Raw genomic sequence first — 20,436 nt, 5'->3', positions numbered from 1 at the left:
TTACAAACTTTAAAATATTTTGCACAAAATTAGATTACAATACGGCCTGGCCCTTTTAAATCTCATGGTATCAATTTCTTCATCTGATTTGGTTAAATCTCATCATATAATTTATTTTATCTTTAATTTTCTTCATCTGTTCAATTTCTTTTGATGGTATGTCTCCTCGGTCAGTTCTTATTGTTGTTGGAAGTGTTATCGATTGGAGAGTGATAACAATCTCGGTCGACTGAGATTCTCCAGAGCCTTCGATGGAATTAACTGAGTTTCTCTTCTTCATCCTTTGCTTTTCCCACAAGCACCAATATAGCCCACATATGATCAAGCTTGCCCCTAATATGCTGAAACAATTTGCGAAAGTGCTCACATATGATATTTTCTTGGAAAAATAATGTGATCGACACAAACAAAACTTCTCTCAACATACTTTTTTCAATATATTTATATGTAATTACAATATAATAATTTCAAGGACAATAAACTATACTTACAACTTTTTTATACAACTCTGAGGTGACAGTTCGCGATCGATCAGTTTGTATTTGGCAAATAAAACTCATTACAGGTTGATCAATGGAACTATCAAATAAAGGTTATATGAAAAAGTTGTAAGAGTAATGTTGCTCTTTCAAGAATTAGAATTAAGATGCATGCCACTTTGTTCACTAGTTCATCAATAATACAGATATGTGAGACTGGTTTCTCAAGTAATATTGAGTTTCTTCTGAATAAAGAGGTGTAATCTTAAAATAAATTAAAGAAATAAATAAATGATATACCTGCCCAAGTATAGGCCTGTCCAGAATAATGAACCAACAAAAGACTACACCACAGCATAAGAGGGCCAAATACAGATACAAATAGAGGTCCTCTCATTTGCACACACCAAAAACATCAACGTCATCACCAAAGCAGAAGAAAGAATTCCCTGAAACATGAAAAATTCTTGAACATTAACAATCTAACCTTTAAAATATGGTTTTTGTCTTCTGTTTACGATATTCATAAATAAGAAGAATGAAAATAAATGGGTAAAATACCGTATAAGTACAGTAAGAAGCCTATATTAAAGCCTAACCCCTGATCCAATCCTTTTCCTGCAAAGGGCAAAAACAACCGACTCGATTGCTGCCATCAGAACCCAAAGCTGTGTTGAATAATGACGGAATTGCCACTTCATTTTAGCTGTTAACAAAAGCTCTTAGTATTAACTACAAATGTTGATGTAAAGCTGACATTTATACCAATAAACATTTATACAAATATAAAGCAATGTTTAATTACCTGAATGATCAACCACATACCAAACAAGAAGCAACCTACCACAGACAATAGACAGCCGAAGAGGTTTTGGCAAGAGATTCTGAATGTGTGACCTGTGATACATTTTGGTCTAGGAGGTTTATATTCGTTGACCAAATCTTAATCCAACTCCTTGCAAAATGTGAGGACCATCGCCCCCCACTATTCCAATTAATGTTCCACCACTTTCGCCTTCCCAGCCAGTGTCCATATTCCGGCCACCTTCTCTAACTGCCATAAATTTGACAACAACACACTAGACATTATTAGAAATAAGAGATATAAGAATTTTTCAATATAAATGTTTTGTTTAAATATCTTTAAACACAATTTGAAACAGCCTAAAGTTAGTGTAAAATACCATATAATTGATTACATGGTCACTTTTTAAATTGTATTTTAGTTTAAGTAATTTTTGAATAGAAACCCAACAAGCTGGAGTTTTATATGGTTGACGGTGGCACAGGTATAAATTTTTAAATGAAGTATGTAAACCTTTTCCTAGTGTTATCCATTCATGGATAATAATCAAACGAAGTACTCTAATTACTTAAGTAATTGACAGGAGGATGCCAAATTGCCGATTAATTTTGCAATTTTAACCAAGGCACCTTATCATTTTGGATAATATACCATTAAATCCTAATTAATATCCGTGATTTATGTTATGATATTATTTGGATGATCAAATCTATGTATGGGCAATTGTTAAGAAAAAGAAGAGGTGAGTACTGTACCCAAAAGAAAGAGCCAAAATATAGTGTACAGCCGGAGTGAGGTTAGCCATGGCTGTTACAAATGTTGCTGATGTTAAGCCATGCTCTCCAGGTACAAAAATGATAGAGTGTAGCCGCATAAATGGTTAGATGTACTAGATTGTGTGCCAAGAATTGTTTCTTTGCTTTTATTATTATTATTATTTTCTTCTAACCCTCAACTTCAGTACACTATAGATGTGTTGACTTACCCAAACAAGCTGCCGATAAAAGCTTGAAACAGTATCATCAAATTTAGTTTGGCCTTCTCTTCCTGCAAAAGCAAATTCTAAGAAGCATTACGGACTAATATAACTGACCAAAAGAGCTTTATTATAGTGATTTACCTTTAAGCTTTCCTAAATATTCTAATCAAACTCAAGAAGGTTAGCTTTCATACTAAAATATTGATTATTAATTTTCATAATAAAAAAACTGATTTTTTTTTTTAAATTTCATAATAAAAAATTGATTTATTGAATTTCATAATAAAAATTGATTTATTAATCTCTGTAAATAAATATAAATGGAATATTATTTTGAAATGAAGATTCAAGTGAGTTTCCTTATTTAGCAAAGAATAAGAATAACAAAAAACCAAAAAAAAAAAGGGCAACAAAGAGAAAGGAAAAACAAAAATTACTGGAAGAAAATGGCCAAACCTTTCAACAAAGAAAGCAGAGGGACCATAACAACTGGTGAGAAAATGAATCATAAGCGAGAATAATACTGAAGCTCATTCCATCAATAACTGCAAGTTTATACAATATAGTTCCTCCTGATAGACCACTTGAACCCCAGCCATCACCAACGCTGGTTCAATTCATTATGAAACTACATATATGACCCATCATGCTTAATATATATATTTAGATGACTGAATGAATATAACTTCAGTTTGCTTAAAAGAGAAAAAGCTAATCTATGGGACATGTGATAGTTGTTGCTATAATTTTAATGGTAGTTTTATAGTTGATTCATTGCTAGGAGTTGCATTTGTTTTTACAAAATAGTAGTTTAGTGGCCAGCAGGATGAATCCACTTAAAATGTTTTTCTTTATTTATTAACTATTACTTTTTTTTTTTTTGGCATTTTTATTTTTACTAAATAATGAAAGACTTGTAATTCTTATCTGCGTGAAAAAACATATTATATGTAAGATCATTGAATCAAAGAGATTTTTGATGATTAAGTAGATTCTAATGTGCATAAATTAATTGTATCTGGGCAATGAAAATGGTAGAAAAATTTTCAACCGTAGAAAGTGCTTAGTCTTTGATATATAGTTTATATTAATTTGTGTAAGAAGGGGCGTGGGACATAGAGGATTTTATTATTATTATTAGGGTGATCGGGCCAGCGTTGCACACCTTGACTAATCTTCTAGACCCAATTAATACTACAAGCCTAATGTTTTAGGTAAACCACAAATTAAATTTGTGGTAGGTGGTCCCAAAGTTCGAATCTAAGAAGTCAATAAAGGGAGCAAACCTTCTTGAACCCTAAGCCAACACCTTGGGGTTTGTAGCCAAGATTTTTAGTGGTGGGTTCAAGACATCTAAATTAAAAATTCGATAAAATATACACTAAAGTAATAAACATAAAAAATGTTTTAAAAGTTAATATACCAAATTATCAATTCTACATTGTCTCGATGATTTTTCTTCTGAAAACGTTGCATAATTGCTTCATTGACAAATATCAAATATCTCTCTATAATGTAAAAAGACAATCATTAAAAGTAATCTCACATGATTCTATAATTATTTTTAACAATCATTATCAAGAAAATGTTCTTTCAACACTTGCAGTTGCAAGAGGTAATATCAAGCTAATTTTATAAGAAAAATAAAAAAGTGATAAAAAAAATAAAAAATAAAAATTTATTATCAAAATATAATTAATTTGCAATTACAAATAAAAAAAAAAAACCACAAATTTCAAGAATTAACATAGGCTAACCTTAAAACCTTCGCATTCCTAACTTATACAATAATTACAACTTAATTTACCAAAATTCACTCATAACTTAGGTTTTTCCAACAATTTCTACTAATCCAATAAAATTTAATTATAAACCTACGAAATCTCATAATCCAACCTAAATATCAAATAATTTATCATGAATAATGTTACAAACTAATCATACAACCAGACAAAAATTGTACAAAATTCATAGAAATGACTACTCTGTCCTTATTTTTGCCTGGTTGATGTCTGATTATATAATCCAGTTGTAAGCATAGCATTATTTCTTTTCTTTAATGCATCAACTATACATGTGTACTGGTGAGGTCTTCCTTTCTTGGCAATAATAGTCGTCAGATCAAGAGCATCTCTTTGTCTTCCTTCCTTTGACCATCAAATAAGTAGCTCTTGCTTACTTTATTTAAAAAAATTTCAATGGAGAAAGCAGAATTAGGTTGTTTGACTTAAGGTTCATATGCAATGACTTTTCAAGACGAGTCATTACAATATATATATACAAAATCAAAACCAACCCTAAATCTCTATCACTTAGGTTTCATTAATTCTAAACCATTCAAAATAACTCATAACTAAATAAATTTATCAAACCCAACTTAGAACAACAACACTAATTAACCCATACCTCAACATAAATAATATAAATCAAAACTTATATTAAAATTTAGGAATTAATCTTACAAATTCAAACCCATTTATAAACTCACAAAAATCATAACTCATGATTTTTCATCAATTAGAAAGCTAAAAAGAAAGATTTTAAGTGAATAAAAAAAATAAAAAATGAAAATCAGCTTACCTTGTAATCCAAAGGAGTAGCATCCTTGAGTATTCAACCAAAGGAAAATGATAATTAGAGAAAATGGGAGAAATGAAGAAGAAAGAAAAGTTAAAACAATATTGATTAATAATTCATTTTTGCGGGGTTAAAATTTAAATTTCATAAAAATATAAGTTTTTTTTTTTTTTTTTCTAAAAAAAATAGTTGAATAGGCTTAATGAACCCACGTGTTTGTATGTGGCTAAGTGCTTGTAAGGGGCCATTGATCCTAGTTTCAAAACATTGTTTCTGTCATTGGTTACGTCTTATGAATATAATTAATGTTATTGCTGGCCTTTTCGAGTGACGCCAACAAACTGGATTAGCAGCAATTGAAAATAAATAAAAATGCATGGCGTCAAAAGGTATCAAATTAATCCAGATAATAGTCATTCCCACTGAGCAAAGCTCTACGGAAGAGAGGAGATTAGTGAAAACTGACAGTTACGTTAGTCATGGCCGTGGCAAATGTTCCTTAGGAATTCAAGTAGTGTTTGAAAGATAGGTGTATTGCATTTATTACTGTGGTTCTTAAAATGTGCTTATTAGGTCACAGTATGTGCCTCTAGTTTTCTTGCATTAATTCTCATTAATTTCTTTCATATTTTCATCTCAACATTATTGGGTTAGATAGATATGAGTTGCATTTAGCATTCAAAAAATAGTACTTTAGTTGCCAGCAATGATGAACGACAAAAAAGTTAATTAATTTGCTTCATATTTTCATCTCAACATTATTTTCTTAATTAAAATGTTCATTATTAGATTAGATAGATAAGAGTTGCATTGTCTTCACAAAATAGTACTTTAGGTGCCAGCAATGATGAACCACTAAAAAAGTTAATTATTTCTTTCTTTATTTTTGTTTCTTTTTGTCAAAATTTATGAAAGTCAGGACTCAAATCTTGCTCCTTTATTCTCGAAATCCTATCAAAGGAACTCGTTTATCATTTATTTAAAAACCCTTTGTAATAAGATAAATTAATATCTGTAGGAGAATTTCATTAGCAATTAGCTTATTCTTATGGGGTATCTCTCTTTTAATCGGAATATCATTTTCAACCCCATGGAATAGATAAACTAATATGATTGAGAGAATTTCACAGGTGCTATATGCTTATTCTTATATCTCTTTTAATCCGTATACCATTTATAAAGTATATAAATTAATTGCTGAAATCGCAGCAAAACGTCTAATCTGAACCACTGAACATTTACATTAGTATAGTCGTAGGCATTTTAAAGAGCACTTTGAACTCGACGAATTCGAAGACTTAAAGTTTCAAATATGCCGATGATACACAAGAATTAAAGAAAAGATGCTTGAGTTAAAAAGACCATTATTATATGTTTGTCTGCCACTTAATGAGTAGAATATTGACATTCTTTTGCACAAAACAAGAATATAAACCGTAGAATATTTTTTTGTCAAAATTATCTGTATGTGTGCGCAATTGCCAACTTACATTTTTGGCTTGTTTCGTGAGAGTGTGTGCACAACAGGTATGTGCTCGCAAACCAGTCAGTGATTTTTAACTTGGCACAAGTTGCGTTTTTTCTTTAAAGCAGCAAATATATTTATTTTATCTATTGAGTTGTCTTAAGGACCACATACAAGTGTCACAATATCCAATTTATGGTCCAAGGGAAAAACCATGCTTTTTCCGATTTCGTTGTGGTCTAAAATTAAAGTTGGAATTTCCCACGGAGAGTGTCTAGCCGTATTTTATGTTATGTGAACAAGGCTGAGGGGGGTTTTGAGTAAAACAGAAATAATCTCAGGAAAAACAAAAGCAATTCAAGTCTAAATTAATCAAAATAATGAAACTTGGTCTCCGTCAACATCCACCGTCAGAATCTTACAACTGATCATTGATGCAAAAGTAAATCAATTTTTACTTTGAATATTCACCGTTGGAACTATTTTCCTATCTCTCCTTAATTGTAATTAATTAGGAAACAAGCGATCTTAATTAATCTTACCACTAAACAACCCTAGACAAGTGCTAAAGATTTAATCTAGTGGCAGCCTTAAGAATTAGAGAAATCGATGAAGCTAAACAACACAAACTCAAGCGGTTGTATTTAATTTAGTCGAGTGTTCTTCTTAAGATTACTAATTCCTGATGCAGCAAATTATTAACCGTAATTGCTTCACAAGTTAGAGGTATCAAACAATTACAGATTTGATATCTAATTTAGCAGTAGATTGCAACAATTAATAAATTAGTAGGCCTCCTAGTAATTAAATGCAACAATCATAAAATTAGGCACAGAAGAACATCCAATACTCAAACACAAAAGAAAAATAGATTAGATCTCACAGTTTATTGATTCCTAGGCCTCTTTTTCCTTCGACCAAGTTATAAAAATTAGGCTCTCATGGCCATCACGAAAATTCAAAGGAAAAACGAAAATCCACCAGAGAGAGAAGAGAGAGGCATGTGTGATATGTGTTGTAATCCCTAATCTGATCTCTCTTTTAAAAATATCTAAATTCGAATTATAATTCTACTCAATCTCCTCAAAATATTCTAATATCCTAAAATAACATTTATCCTAATCTGATTAACTGGAAATAAAATAGTAAAGTCCTAAAATAAAATAGGAAAGTGGTGTTTTCCAGCTGTAATTTACGTGCAACAGGTCTTCAAAACTTCTTGTAATAATCTGCCTATTTGAATTGCATGACACGGCGGAATGTTCCATAACATCGGCAGTGTAGGTGTGTCAAATTAAAGCTCGATTACAACCTTGATGCAGTGAGTATCTCTCCAAACTCAAACATGAAAGTTGTAGATATCTTCCTTAGCGTTCCACAGAATTTTGAATCATCTCAATCGGAGCTCGGATGAGATAGTTATGCCCAGATTACGAGACAATGTCAAAACTGTTTGAATTCACTTAATTAGTTCTATTTTGCAATTAACGCCTCCATTTGCATCCTAAATCAAAATAGAATAATAATGAGTACATTTAGGCAGCAAATAAGTATAAAAGACTAGACATTAAGGGGGGTAATTCTCATCAAGGTGATTTCTTCTTTTCTGCGAACCTTCGCTGGTCGCGGTGTCGTGCTCATCATACTTATTGGGTCATGACGAGCTGCTCGAGCATACCTTTTATGGGCACCTCGTGAATTTCCTACAAGATGTAGTTCCCCAAAGATGATCCCTACACTATAGAGACCTTTGTGGCCATGACACTTCTTTCCCGGTTCCTCTTGATTTTTCTCCCAAACGAGAGCAGAGTCATCGACATACTCTTTGAAGTGCCCCTGCTTAATGAGGTCCTCAATTGCTTGCTTGAGGGCCGACACTCATTGGTGTGGTGCCCATTATCCCGATGATAGTGATAGTACTTTTTATTATTCCTGGCTGAAGAAGGATTTTTCATGGGCTCGGGCTCTCCAAGCAAACCGGTCTCCTCTGACTTATCTAGAATAGCTGACACAGAGGCATTCAGAGGGGTGTATTAACTCTTGTCGCGATCTTGACAAGGAACTGGGGCGTAGGATTTCTTGGGCTCGTATCGTTGCTTCTTTCCTTTTCGTTGATCATCATTAGCCCATCTACGATCAGCCCTCCTGTTCTCCTCCCGATCGGGAACACTATCGGAAGGACCGGGGTTGTGGCGGTTGAGCGCAGCCACGGAGTTTTCAATGCGGAGGTACTTTTCTGTAAGATTGTAGAAGTGGGTGAGGGAAACATCGTCCTCAGACTGCATCTCCTACCACAAGTCCATCTGTGGGTGAACTCCCGCGATAATGAGAGTCTGAACAAACTCTTCGGGAGTGTAAGCTACCTTGTGGAGCTCCTTGTGGAACCTGTCAATATAAGATTGGAGGGGCTCATCCCTCTCTTGCCTTATGTTGCTCAGGTAGCTTAACGGCATTGAGAACTTTCTATTCGCCTAGAAGTGTCTCAAAACTGTCGAGCTCATTTAAGGCCACGAGTTGACTGATCCCTCTGGGACCGACTTGAACCATCGCTTGGCATGGAAGGTAAGGGTTACCGCCAAGCAACGACATTTTTCCAAGTTAGAGACTTGGTGGCGTTCCATGAGGTCGTTGAACTCGTATAGATGATCCTACGGATCGGAATTCCCATTGAATGCTCGCATGTCGGGCACTCTGAATCTTGACGGAAGGCGAGCAGCTAACACTACTGGAGAAAAGGGAGACGCTTCTGTGACCTGCCCTTGCTCATTTCGCTGAGCCTTAAGCTGATCTAAAGCTTGCTGTAACTCCTCAATCTGAGGCAGCGGAGCTATCTGGGGATCACTTTACGTAACGTGGGTTCGACCCTCACGGTTGCAGTTGAGGAAAGACCGCAAGTCAGATTCCTCCTCTCCTCGGTCGATAATTTTGGCCAATCTCGACACACGCTGGCTGGAGCCGTGTGACGGCATTGAGTGGTTTGAGGAACCCTCCCGACCTATGCAGTGGTACGAACCGACCCGCGGACGGTGGGAATCTCCCACACGACGACGATCAAAGTCGTCATTTTGGCAATAATGGGAATCTCCCTGCCTTGCTTTCCCTTTCTTTGACGCGTTGCAGTGTGCGCAGTATGGGCTTTTGCCCTTTTCCATACTTTCACGCAACCTGAAGGCATTTTTGGCGGTGGCACCGCCTCATTTGATTTGGGTGGCACGACCTAATCCAATCGGTCTAGCCTTTGTCTGACTGTTTGGAGAGTATTGTTGAACCTCTCCAAGTAACTCATGACGGCTGGATCAAGTCGTGAGCTTGAAGGGAAATCCTCCATGATATTTTGCTGAGCTGGGGGCACTTCAGGAGAAGTGTCCTCCTGTACCTAGGAGATCTCTTCATTGCCATAATTGGTTCGCTTAGATTCGAAGCCACGACCATTTGCTATAGTGGGACCGATTAGTCAGAGATTATCTTGATGAAGAACAGGTACTAAATCAGACCCTCCTTCTAGCACCAAACTGTTTATGCTTGATTTTGACACCAACTATTCGCACGTGAGAAATGCCAAGCGGGCTTAGAAGTCACACGGGATTATGGAAGTATTGAGTTTAGTAAAGAATGAAGAACAATGTTTAAAGTGGTTCGGATGCTCAAAGGCGAATCTTATATCCACTGATATTGTATTAATGAGAGTAAAGTCAGGTCGCGTTCAGCGAGCTGAGCTACAGCTTAGAGAATACAAAAGAGAGAGAGAGAGAGAGAGAGAGAGAGAGTATGCTATTCAAGAGTGAAATTAGCCAATCCCGCACATGAGAGAGAAGGCCTCTATTTATAGTGGGATGAATCAAGGTAATGATTACTAAATCTGTAAGTGGGGTGGATACCGTGCAAATCCTTCTCTACGTCCCATTGCTCACCTGCCCATGTGATTTACCTCGACTTGTGCAGGGATTGGATATGTAGACGATTCCCAACCATTCGCTGACCTAGCGTTCACACACTGCACTGACATGGGCATGCTACTCACGTCATCATGCGACGTGGCCGCGTCTGAAATATTGCGGAACCTTCCTAAGTTCTGACCAACCTATACTGACAAGACTCTGCGTCAGCCCTACATTTTCAGGCATAACATATATAATACAAAAACTCCTTCCTCAAAGAGTTATCACAACAAAATAATCTAAATATTAATGTAATAGATGCCAATCGTATTTATACCTGCAAACAGTAGCATTTTTAAAAAATAAAAAAAGATGCTTAGTAAGTGAAACAATTATTAGGTACGTCTGCCACTAGACAAGTAAAATATTAAAACATTGTCTGCTCAAAGAATATTGAATTATAATAAAATTGCACATGCTCTAAATTGTTTCCATCACAAAGCCGGTGCCCAGATAAATGGTTAATGAAATCAAACAATATTTCACTGAATTGTAAACTGGACAGACTAATTTTGCATTAATGTTGTATCGGATGTTTATATACAAAGCATAGCGATAATCACGGCTGAAATCTCTTCTTATTGAGCATTATAACTTCTTGCACACTTCAATTCTTTTTTCTTCTTAAACAAATAATGACCTAATAGGAAAATTATGCTAACTTTTTGTTGGAAATATATTAAAATAATGACCACACAGAAGCAGAAGAAATAGTGGAAGCATTTTGGTTGAACAATCACGCTTTTGCATAGTCGAACTCTTTTCCAAATTACTTTTTGATTTTTTATTCGGTTCACTATGGTCTGAGAAACGAATTCTTAAAAGTAGAATGATTTGTTACGTCATACACTCATTTACACTTTAGCATGAATTTTTACAGTAGAGCTATTAGTAGGGGTTAGTGGGTCCAAGGCCCCACCCAAATCCCACGAAACCAAAACTAGAATCGAAGCTGGCCGGTTCCTACGATTTGGAACCTAAAGTACAGGCTAGTTTTGGTTCCTAAATGTTTGGAATCGAAACCTGAAACATAGGATCTGATTCTCGTTCTAGGTACCCAGGAAAATTACACCCTTACTATTCACATAAATGACAAATATGCTTGTACTGTTCACAAAAAATTACAAATACACCCCCAACTGTTTATAGAAATTACAAATGTATAATACAACAAATCCCTAAATTCGAAACTTGTAGCTTGTTACTACTTTGTAAATCCACTGTCATTCTCTACCGTTTCAAGTCGTTACCCAAGAACAACTCCATATACTTCAGATTTCTCTTATTTCGGCCAAGAATCGGCAACTGACTTGTTACCACCTCTCAAAATCCATCTCACTTTTGCTTCATCAGAAAATCGGTGTATCAACTTCAAAGAAAACGTGACAACAACCGATCCATTAAACAACAAGTAACCAATACATACTAGTAGCAGGTTGCGAGTGCGAGAGTTGCTATTGCTAAATGGCAAGTAATGATCGTTTGTGCTAGAATATATGCCCTAGAGCCAATAGCATTTTGTAAATTGACTATATGTATCATGGTATTCCATTAATAAAAGGTATTTTATTATATCATGTAAATAGTTATATATGTATTGATATATATCCTTAGAAAAATAGAATTATGACGAGGGTATCAAGCATTATAAATCTCGATTGTGAGGACCTTATGAGCACATATAGTGACCACTCTAGAATTGTCCATAACCTCAATATTATCCTGACCAAGAATATATGCAATATGGTAAGGCTATCATAGCGTTAAACGACCATACTAAAAGGTAGTAACAGATCTCACGTGTCAAGGTTGTTTGGTGACAACTTGGTGCGATGCATGGGTGATTATTATTCACGAGTTCATTGGACTAGCCCATAGATGATTCCGTATAGATGGTAACCCAGTGTCTATGGAATACATCCTCTAACGAATGGTGGTGCATGTGATCCTTAGACTTGAGATCATCAGAGCTAGTGTGTAAATATTGATGTAGTTTGACACTATACTAATGTAATCATATTTAGGGTTATCAGTATCGTAGTGATTGGCTATAATGAGAAGTACACTATGGCTATAGTGGGTCGACAAATGATTAATCACTCTTGGGCACAAGAGAAATTATCTCACTAAGATTTTCAATAAGAGGCAACAACTTTAAATCTGTGGCCATAGTGGAATTGAGTTGTTGCTCGAATCCTATTTCGTTTGGTCGTTTGTTTGATAACTAAATACGAATAGGTTAAGGTAATTCATAATTTAAGCTGACACTATTTATGTGCTTCAAACCTTGATGAGATAATAGATGATGAAGGGATTGAATTGCATGGTAACCATACCATTAATAGGTAGCTATTTCGCTGAATCTGAATCTATTAGGTGGCCATGATGCTTTGCTAGAGGCCAATCTTAGTATGTGTGTAATGAGATGATTAATAGGATGTTAATTGCGATATTACCCACTACCAATATGATAAGGAGCTTACGAGTCACACTTAGAAGACAATTTAAGGAATATTATATAAAAGGGCAATTTCGTCGTTTTATGGTGAAAGGGTATTTTGGTAATCTTACAGTGCAATTAAATTTGTTGAAAGATTGTTGCCCATGTCAAACACACACACACACACACACATATAGTCATAATGGTAGGACTAACTAATTTTATTACTATGAGAAAGTTATAACTTAATAGAGGCGTGTTACAAAATTTTCTTATTTCACAATTCATGTTTTAGTAGTACAATATTAGGATTTCAATTTATGTTTTAATAGTATTAGAATTTCAATTCAGCGCTTCAGTTGTCTACTTTTGAAACTGATTGAAGATCGTGTCTTGGAATCAATAAAGATAAATATCCTTGATGGAATTATAAACGCAGTTGTTGCATAGTCAATTAATGTGAAGCCCAGATAATTGCCAATTATTTTAAGTATTGCAAAATTGAGACCTCCCGATGTCAATGAATTGCAAATTACAAATGAGGTAGATGAGAAGAATAAAAAAGTCATTGTAGAATTGAGTGATTAGATTTGACAACTTTACTGTACTAATCGAATGGATATTAGTATCTTCCTACATCATTCAAATGAGCAATAAGTTATATATGCATTGAAGAAGAAATCATTGTTACAATTAAACAAGAAGAGAAAGGAAATAATCATGAGGATGATAGTACGGAAATACAAAATGTTTCGTGTTAAGAAGCTCTAAACATACTTGAGAAGCTAGAAATGTTTTGGCTTCAACAAAAGATGTCAATTCTAGCAAGTAATGTACTGGTAAGTTAAAAGATGTGGTAACAACTCTAAAGTGTAAATCATTATCTCTAACAACTTTAGATAAATATTTTATTTCATCTTAAATCCTTAATGTAACATAACATATATTTTTTTTATAATATTCAAATAATTATTACTATGTGCAGACAACTTTTCTTAAGATGGGAATTAGCAAAATTATAACTTATTACAATGTAGAATTTATTCTTATTTATAACTATCTCAAATTAGGAATAAATTTTTTTGTAACTATGTAAGTTTATTTCTATATAAAGTATCACTGTAGAAAAGTTTTCTCTCTCTCTCTCTCTCTCTCTCTCTCTCTCTCTCTCTCTCTCTCTCTTATATATATATATATATCTATAATATATATATATATATATATATATATATATATATATATTATTATATATTGTATGTATATGTACTACTTATTAGGGAATAAGGTAACATCTATCCAATTAGGAATAGATGTCTATTCCATTTAAGGATAGGATTGAACTATTCAATGCAACTAAAATCAGATTTTTTAACACAATTAAAACCCTACCCCTTTTTCCCTTGTGAAGAGTAATTTTTCTCTGAAATTTCAGCCCTAAAAATCCTTGAATCACCCAATAATTTTAGAAAAAATAATTGTGTGAACTTTTTGTCTTCGAGTGGTTACCGTAAGTTCATTCCTACACTTAGAGTGAAGCGAAATCAAATCAATCTAGAGAAGGAGCTGCCTAACGCAGGTATTATATCAATCTGTTTGTTTTTATTTATAATAACATGTAATAACAAATCAATATAAGGATCACAGGCATAGGTTTTAACTGAAGAAAAAATTTAAATTCCGCTAGTATAACTCGATTAGAAACCCAACAGTTTGGGCCAATGAGGTTTCAAATTAATTGATCGATCTGCATCATGGTCGCACCTAACCACGCCGCAATTTGCCATAATGCGGCCAGCAGCGCCGCCAGGCCGCAAATCGGATGATTCTCCATGCTTGATTGTCTGGTGGCAATGAACAGTGGGTTAGCCAAATCGGTTGTGGTAGGGGAAACAGTATCATCCAGAACTTGGTATGGTGGCTTCTTGGCAAAGGAGAAAACTGAATGAGTTCACCGAAAATAATGAGGAATAGGAAATGAGAAGGAAAGAAAGAAGATGAGAGAAAAAAGAAAAGAGAAGATGATCAGGAAGATGGTAAAACCTCATTTCATTTTTTTTTCCTGATTCCAAATCACAATCTCTTATTTGAAATGCAAAATTACCCCCATTTTTTAATGATGTTTTAGTTCAATCCTGGTTCCGATATCTGTTCCAACTCGGAACTTGGTTTCGTTTCGTGTTGGTTGTATGGTTCCTAGGTTGATCTGGTTCCTTAAACTAGTGGAATCGATATTGTAATTGAACAGTACTGGTTCCACCGATAGGAACCGGAACCAGCTCTCACAAGGTCGTTTCGGTAGGAACCGGAATCGGAACCTCATATGCCCGCGTTCTGATTCTACCCTAAATTCCTGCACACACCTAGCTATTAGGCGTATAAGAAAAATAAGACAATTTCACTGATTGTGAATCATGAATATTTATAATCAAGGGAGAAAAATCTGGTAACCTGAATCATGAATATTTATAATCAAGGGAGAAAAATCTGGTAACCAATATCATCAGCTTATTCATGACACAATTTGCATCACATCAGTTATGTTCTACACACTCTTTTATTGTAACAACTCTTTCGTCCTCTTTTATTATCACTTTTCTTCAGTGTCAATTTTTAGTTTTAACCGTCTTTGATTGATTGATAACCAATTTTGTTTGCTTTGATTTGATACTGGATTTGCGACTCTAGCTAATTTGTTTCCAAAATTTTGGAGCTAATATTATAATATTTATAACAACATATGAATGTAACTTTTTTTTTTGTAACATATCAAGTAAATTCAAACATTTACTTCCATTTTCTACAAGAAAACATATATATGTAGCTTGTGGCCTCTTGAAATTGCTAGTAACCTAAATATTACAAAACTTTAAAATATTGCACAATTAGATTTCACATACGGCCTGGCCCTTTTAAATCTCATGTGTATCAATTTCTTCATCTGATTTGGTGTAAATCTCCATCATAAATTTTATTTTCATCTTTAATTTTCTTCATCTGTTCAATTTCTTTTGATGGTATGTCTCCTTCGGTCAGTTCTTATTGTTGTTGAAGTTTTATCGATTGGAGAGTTGATAACAATCTCGGTCGACTGAGATTCTCCAGAGCCTTCCGATGGAATTAACTGAGTTCTCTTCTTCATCTCCTTTGCTTTTCCCCACAGCACCACATATCCCACATATGATCAAGCTTCCCCTAATATGCTGAACCAATTTGCGAAAGTGCTCACAATATGATATATTTTCTTGGAAAAATAATGTGATCGACACAAAACCAATTCTCTCAACATACTTTTTTCAATATATTTTTATTGTATTACAATATAATAATTCAAGGACAATAAAACTAACTTACAACTTTTATATAAACTTCGGAGGTACATTCGCGATCGATAGTTTGTATTTGGACAATAAAACTCATTACAGGTTGATCAATTGCGAACTATCAAATAAAGGTTTATGAAAGTTGTAAGAGTATGTTGCTCTTTCAAGAATTAGAATTAAGATGCATGCCACTTTGTTCACTAGTTCATCAATAATACTAGATATGTGAGACTGGTTTCTCAAGATATATTGAGTTTCTTTCTGAATAAAGAGGTGTAATCTTAAAATAAATTAAAGAAATAAATAAATAGATATATACCTGCCCAAGTATAGGCTCTCGTCCAGAATTAATGAACCAACAAAAGCTACTACCACAAGCATAAGAGGGCCAAATACAGATACAAATAGAGGTCCTCTCATTTGCACACACCAAAACATCAACGTCATCACCAAAGCAGAAGAAAGAATTCCCTGAAACATGAAAAATTCTTGAACATTACACAATCTAACCTTTAAAATATGGTTTTTGTCTTCTGTTTACGATATTCATTAAATAAGAAGAATGAAAATAAATTGGTAAAATACCGTATAAGCTACAGTAAGAAGCCTAATATTAAAGCCTAACTTCCATCGACTCCAATCCTTTTCCTTGCAAAGGGCAAAAACAACCGACTCGATTGCTGCCATCAGAGACACCAAAGCTGTGCTTGAATAATGACATGGATATTGTTCACTCATTTTAGCCTGTAAATATACAAAAAAATAAATTGATTTGATGTAAAAGCTTGACATTTATACTAAGTTAAACATTTATACAAATATAAGCAAAGTTTTAATTACCTGAATGATCAACCACATACCAAACAAGAAGCAACCTACCACAGACAATAGACAGCCGAAGAGGGTTTTGGCAAGAGATTCTGAATGGTGTACCTGTGATACATTTTGGTCTGGGAGGTTTATATTCGTTGACCAAATCTTAATCTCAACTCCCTTGCAAAATGTGAGGACCATCGCCCCAACTATTCCAATTAATGTTCCCACCACTTTCGCCTTCCCAGCCAGTGTCCATATTCCGGCCACCTTCTCTAATCTGCCAAAAATTTGACAACAACAACCTAGATCATTATTAGAAATAAGAGATATAAGAATTTTTCAATATAAATGTTTTGTTTAAATATCTTTAAACACAATTTTTGAAACAAGCCTAAAGTTAGTGTAAAATACCATATAATTGATTTACATGTCACTTTATTAAATTGTATTTTAGTTTTAAAAGTAATTTTTGAATAGAAAACCCAACAAGCTGGAGTTTTATATGGTTGACGGTGGCACAGGTATAAATTTTTAAAATGAAGTATGTAAACCTTTTCCTAGTGTTATCCATTCATGGATAATAATCAAAAGAAGTACTCCTAATTACTTATCAGTAATTGACAGGAGGATGCCAAATTGCCGATTAATATTGCAATTTTAATCCAAGGCCACCTTATCATTTTGGATAATATACCATTAAATCCTCATTAATATCCGTTGAGTATATGTTATGATAGTGATTTTGGATGATCAATATCTATGTATGGGGCAATTGTTAAAGAAAAAGAAGAGGTGAGTACCGTACCCAAAAGAAAGAGCCAAAATATAGGTGACAGCCGGAGTGAGGTTAGCCATGGCTGTTACAAATGTTGCTGATGTTAAGACCATGCTCTCCAGGTACAAAAATTGATAGAGTGTAGCCCTGCAATTAAATGGTTAGATGTACTAGCATTGTGCGCCAAGAATTGTTTCTTTGTTTTTATTATTATTATTATTTTCTTCTAACCCTCAACTTCAGTACACTATAGATGTGTTGACTTACCCAAACAAGCTACCGATAAAAGCTTGAAACAGTATCATCAAATTTAGTTTTGGCCTTCTCTTCCTGCAAAAGCAAATTCTAAGAAGCATTACAGACTAATATAACTGACCAAATAGAAGCTTTATTATAGTGATTTACTCTTTAAGCTTTCCTAAATATTCTAATCAAACTCAAGAAGGTTAGCTTTCATACTAAAATATTGATTTATTAATTTTCATAATAAAAAAAACTGATTTTTTTTTTTTAAATTTCATAATAAAAAATTGATTTATTGAATTTCATAATAAAAAATTGATTTATTAATCTCTGTAAATAAATATTAAATGGAATATTTATTTTTGAAATGAAGATTCAAGTGAGTTTCCTTATTTTCAGCCAAAGAATAAGAATAACAAAAAAACAAAAAAAAAGGGCAACCAAGAGAAAGGAAAACAAAAAATTACTGGAAGAAAATGGCCAAACCTTTCAACAAAGAAAGCAAGAGGGACCATAACAACTGTGGAGAAAATGAATCTATAAGCGAGAATAATACTGAAGCTCATTCCATCAATAACTGCAAGTTTATACAATATAGTTCCTCCTGCATAGACCACTTGAACCCCAGCCATCACCAACGCTGGTTTCAATTCATTTATGAAACTACATATATGACCCATCATGCTTAATATATATATTTAGATGACTGAATGAATATAACTTCAGTCTTTTGCTTAAAAGGAAGAAAAAGCTAATCTATGGGACATGTGATAGTTGTTGCTATAATTTTAATGGTAGTTTTATAGTTGATTCATTGCTAGGAGTTGCATTTGTTATTTACAAAATAGTAGTTTAGTGGCCAGCAGTGATGAATCCACTTAAAATGTTTTTCTTTATTTATTTAACTATTACTTTTTTTTTGGCATTTTTATTTTTACTAAATAATGAAAGACTTGTAATTCTTATCTGACGTGAAAAAAACTATTTATATGTAAGATCATTGAATCAAAAGAATTTTTGATGATTAAGATTAGATTCTAATGTGCATAAATTAATTGTATCTGGGCAATGAAAATGGTAGAAAAATTTCCAACCGTAGAAAGTGCTTAGTCTTATGATATATAGTTTATTTATTAATTTGTGTATAAGTAAGGGTCTGGGACATAGCCGGAATTTTATTATTATTATTATTATTATTATTATTTATTATTATTAGGGTGATTCGGCCGGCGTATGCACACCTCGACTAATCTCCTAGACCCAATGAATACTCTACAAGTCTAATGTTTCAGGTAAACCACAAATTAAATTTGTGGTAGGTGGTCCCAAAGTTCGAATCTAGGAAGTCAATAAAGGGAACAAACCTTCTTGACCCCTAAGCCAACACCTTGGGGTTTGTAGCCAAGATTTTTAGTGAGTGGGTTAAGACATCTAAATTAATAAATTTACGATAAAATATATACTAAAGTAATAAACATAAAAAATGTATTTTTAAAAGTTATATATACCAAATTATCAATTCTACAATTGTCCTCGATGATTTTTCATATTCTGAAAACGTTGCATAATTGCTTCATTGACAATTACATCAAATATCTCTCTCAATATATGTAAAAAGACAATCATTTAATAGTTAATCTCACATTTGATTCAATAATTAATTTTTAACAATCATTATCATAGAAAATGTTCTTTCAACACTTGCAGTTGCGAGAGGTAATATCAATGCTAATTTTATAAGAAAATAAACCAAGTGAGAAAAAAAATAAAAAATAAAAATTTATTATCAGAAATATAATTAATTTGTAATTACAAATAAAAAAAAAAAACCACAAATTTCAAGAATTAACATAGGCTAACCTTAAAACCTTTCGCATTCCTCAACTTATACAATAATTACAACTTAATTTACCAAAATTCAACTCATAACTTAGGTTTTTCCAACAATTTCTACTAATCCAATACAATTTAACTTATAAACCTACGAAAACTCATCAAATCCAACCTAAATATCAAATAATTAATCAATGAATAATGTTTACAACTAAGTTATACAACCAGACAAAAATTGTACAAAATTTATATGAAATGACTACCCTGTCCTATGTTTTTTGCCTGGTTGTATGTCTGATTATATAATCCAGTTGTAAGCATAGCATTATTTCTTTTCTTTCAATGCATCAACTATCACATTGGCTGCATACTATCGATACAGCAGCTGGTGAGTTCTCTTCTTTCCTTGGCAATAATAGTCGTCAGATCAAGAGCATCTCCTTTGTTTCCTTCCTTTGACCATCAAAAAAGTAGCTCTTGCTTACTTTATTTAAAAAAGTTTCAGTGGAGAAAGAAGAAATAGGTTTTGTTTTTGACTTGAGGTTCATATGCAATGACTTTTCAAGACGAGTTCATATACCATATATTATATATCAAAATCAAACGAAATCCCTAAATCTCTATAACTTAGGGTTTCATTAATTCTTTAAACCATTCAAAATTAACTCAATAACTAACTAAAATTTATCAAACCCAACTTAGAACAACAACTAATTAACCCATACCTCAACATAAATAATATTAAATCAAAACTTATATTAAAATT

At 33.4% G+C, this 20,436-nt stretch overlaps 1 protein-coding gene across 1 annotated transcript; it reads right to left on the bottom strand.

The window, feature by feature from the left end:
- Positions 1-79: 79 nt before the first annotated feature.
- On the bottom strand, positions 80-18,592 carry LOC116109661 (WAT1-related protein At1g68170-like). The gene is made up of 7 exons (XM_031395884.1): positions 18,324-18,592; positions 17,862-17,924; positions 17,625-17,741; positions 16,844-17,096; positions 16,589-16,747; positions 16,323-16,474; positions 80-341 (listed from the first exon to the last, which is right to left on the bottom strand). Exons 1-7 carry the CDS (start codon positions 18,518-18,520, stop codon positions 80-82), a joined length of 1,203 nt encoding a protein of 400 aa, XP_031251744.1. The 5' UTR covers positions 18,521-18,592.
- Positions 18,593-20,436: the final 1,844 nt, after the last annotated feature.

This window comes from Pistacia vera, unplaced genomic scaffold (genome assembly GCF_008641045.1).
Source record: "Pistacia vera cultivar Batoury unplaced genomic scaffold, PisVer_v2 Contig587, whole genome shotgun sequence".
In the NCBI taxonomy this organism is placed as follows: domain Eukaryota; kingdom Viridiplantae; phylum Streptophyta; class Magnoliopsida; order Sapindales; family Anacardiaceae; genus Pistacia; species Pistacia vera.
Note: the sequence above shows the minus strand (reverse complement) of the source record. Positions and strands in the feature narration are given on the sequence as shown.

Bases quoted from the DNA above. Each gene is read 5' to 3' on its own strand.
- LOC116109661 (XM_031395884.1), bottom strand. From the start codon at position 18,520: ATGATGGGTCATATATGTAGTTTCATAAATGAATTGAAACCAGCGTTG. The intron at 16,748-16,843 runs GTAATTAAAACT...GTATATTTACAG, and splicing joins GTATGTGGTTGATCATTCAG to GCTAAAATGAGTGAACAATA. The intron at 342-16,322 runs GTATATATCTAT...AAATTGTTTCAG, and splicing joins GAGAGCCTATACTTGGGCAG to CATATTAGGGGCAAGCTTGA.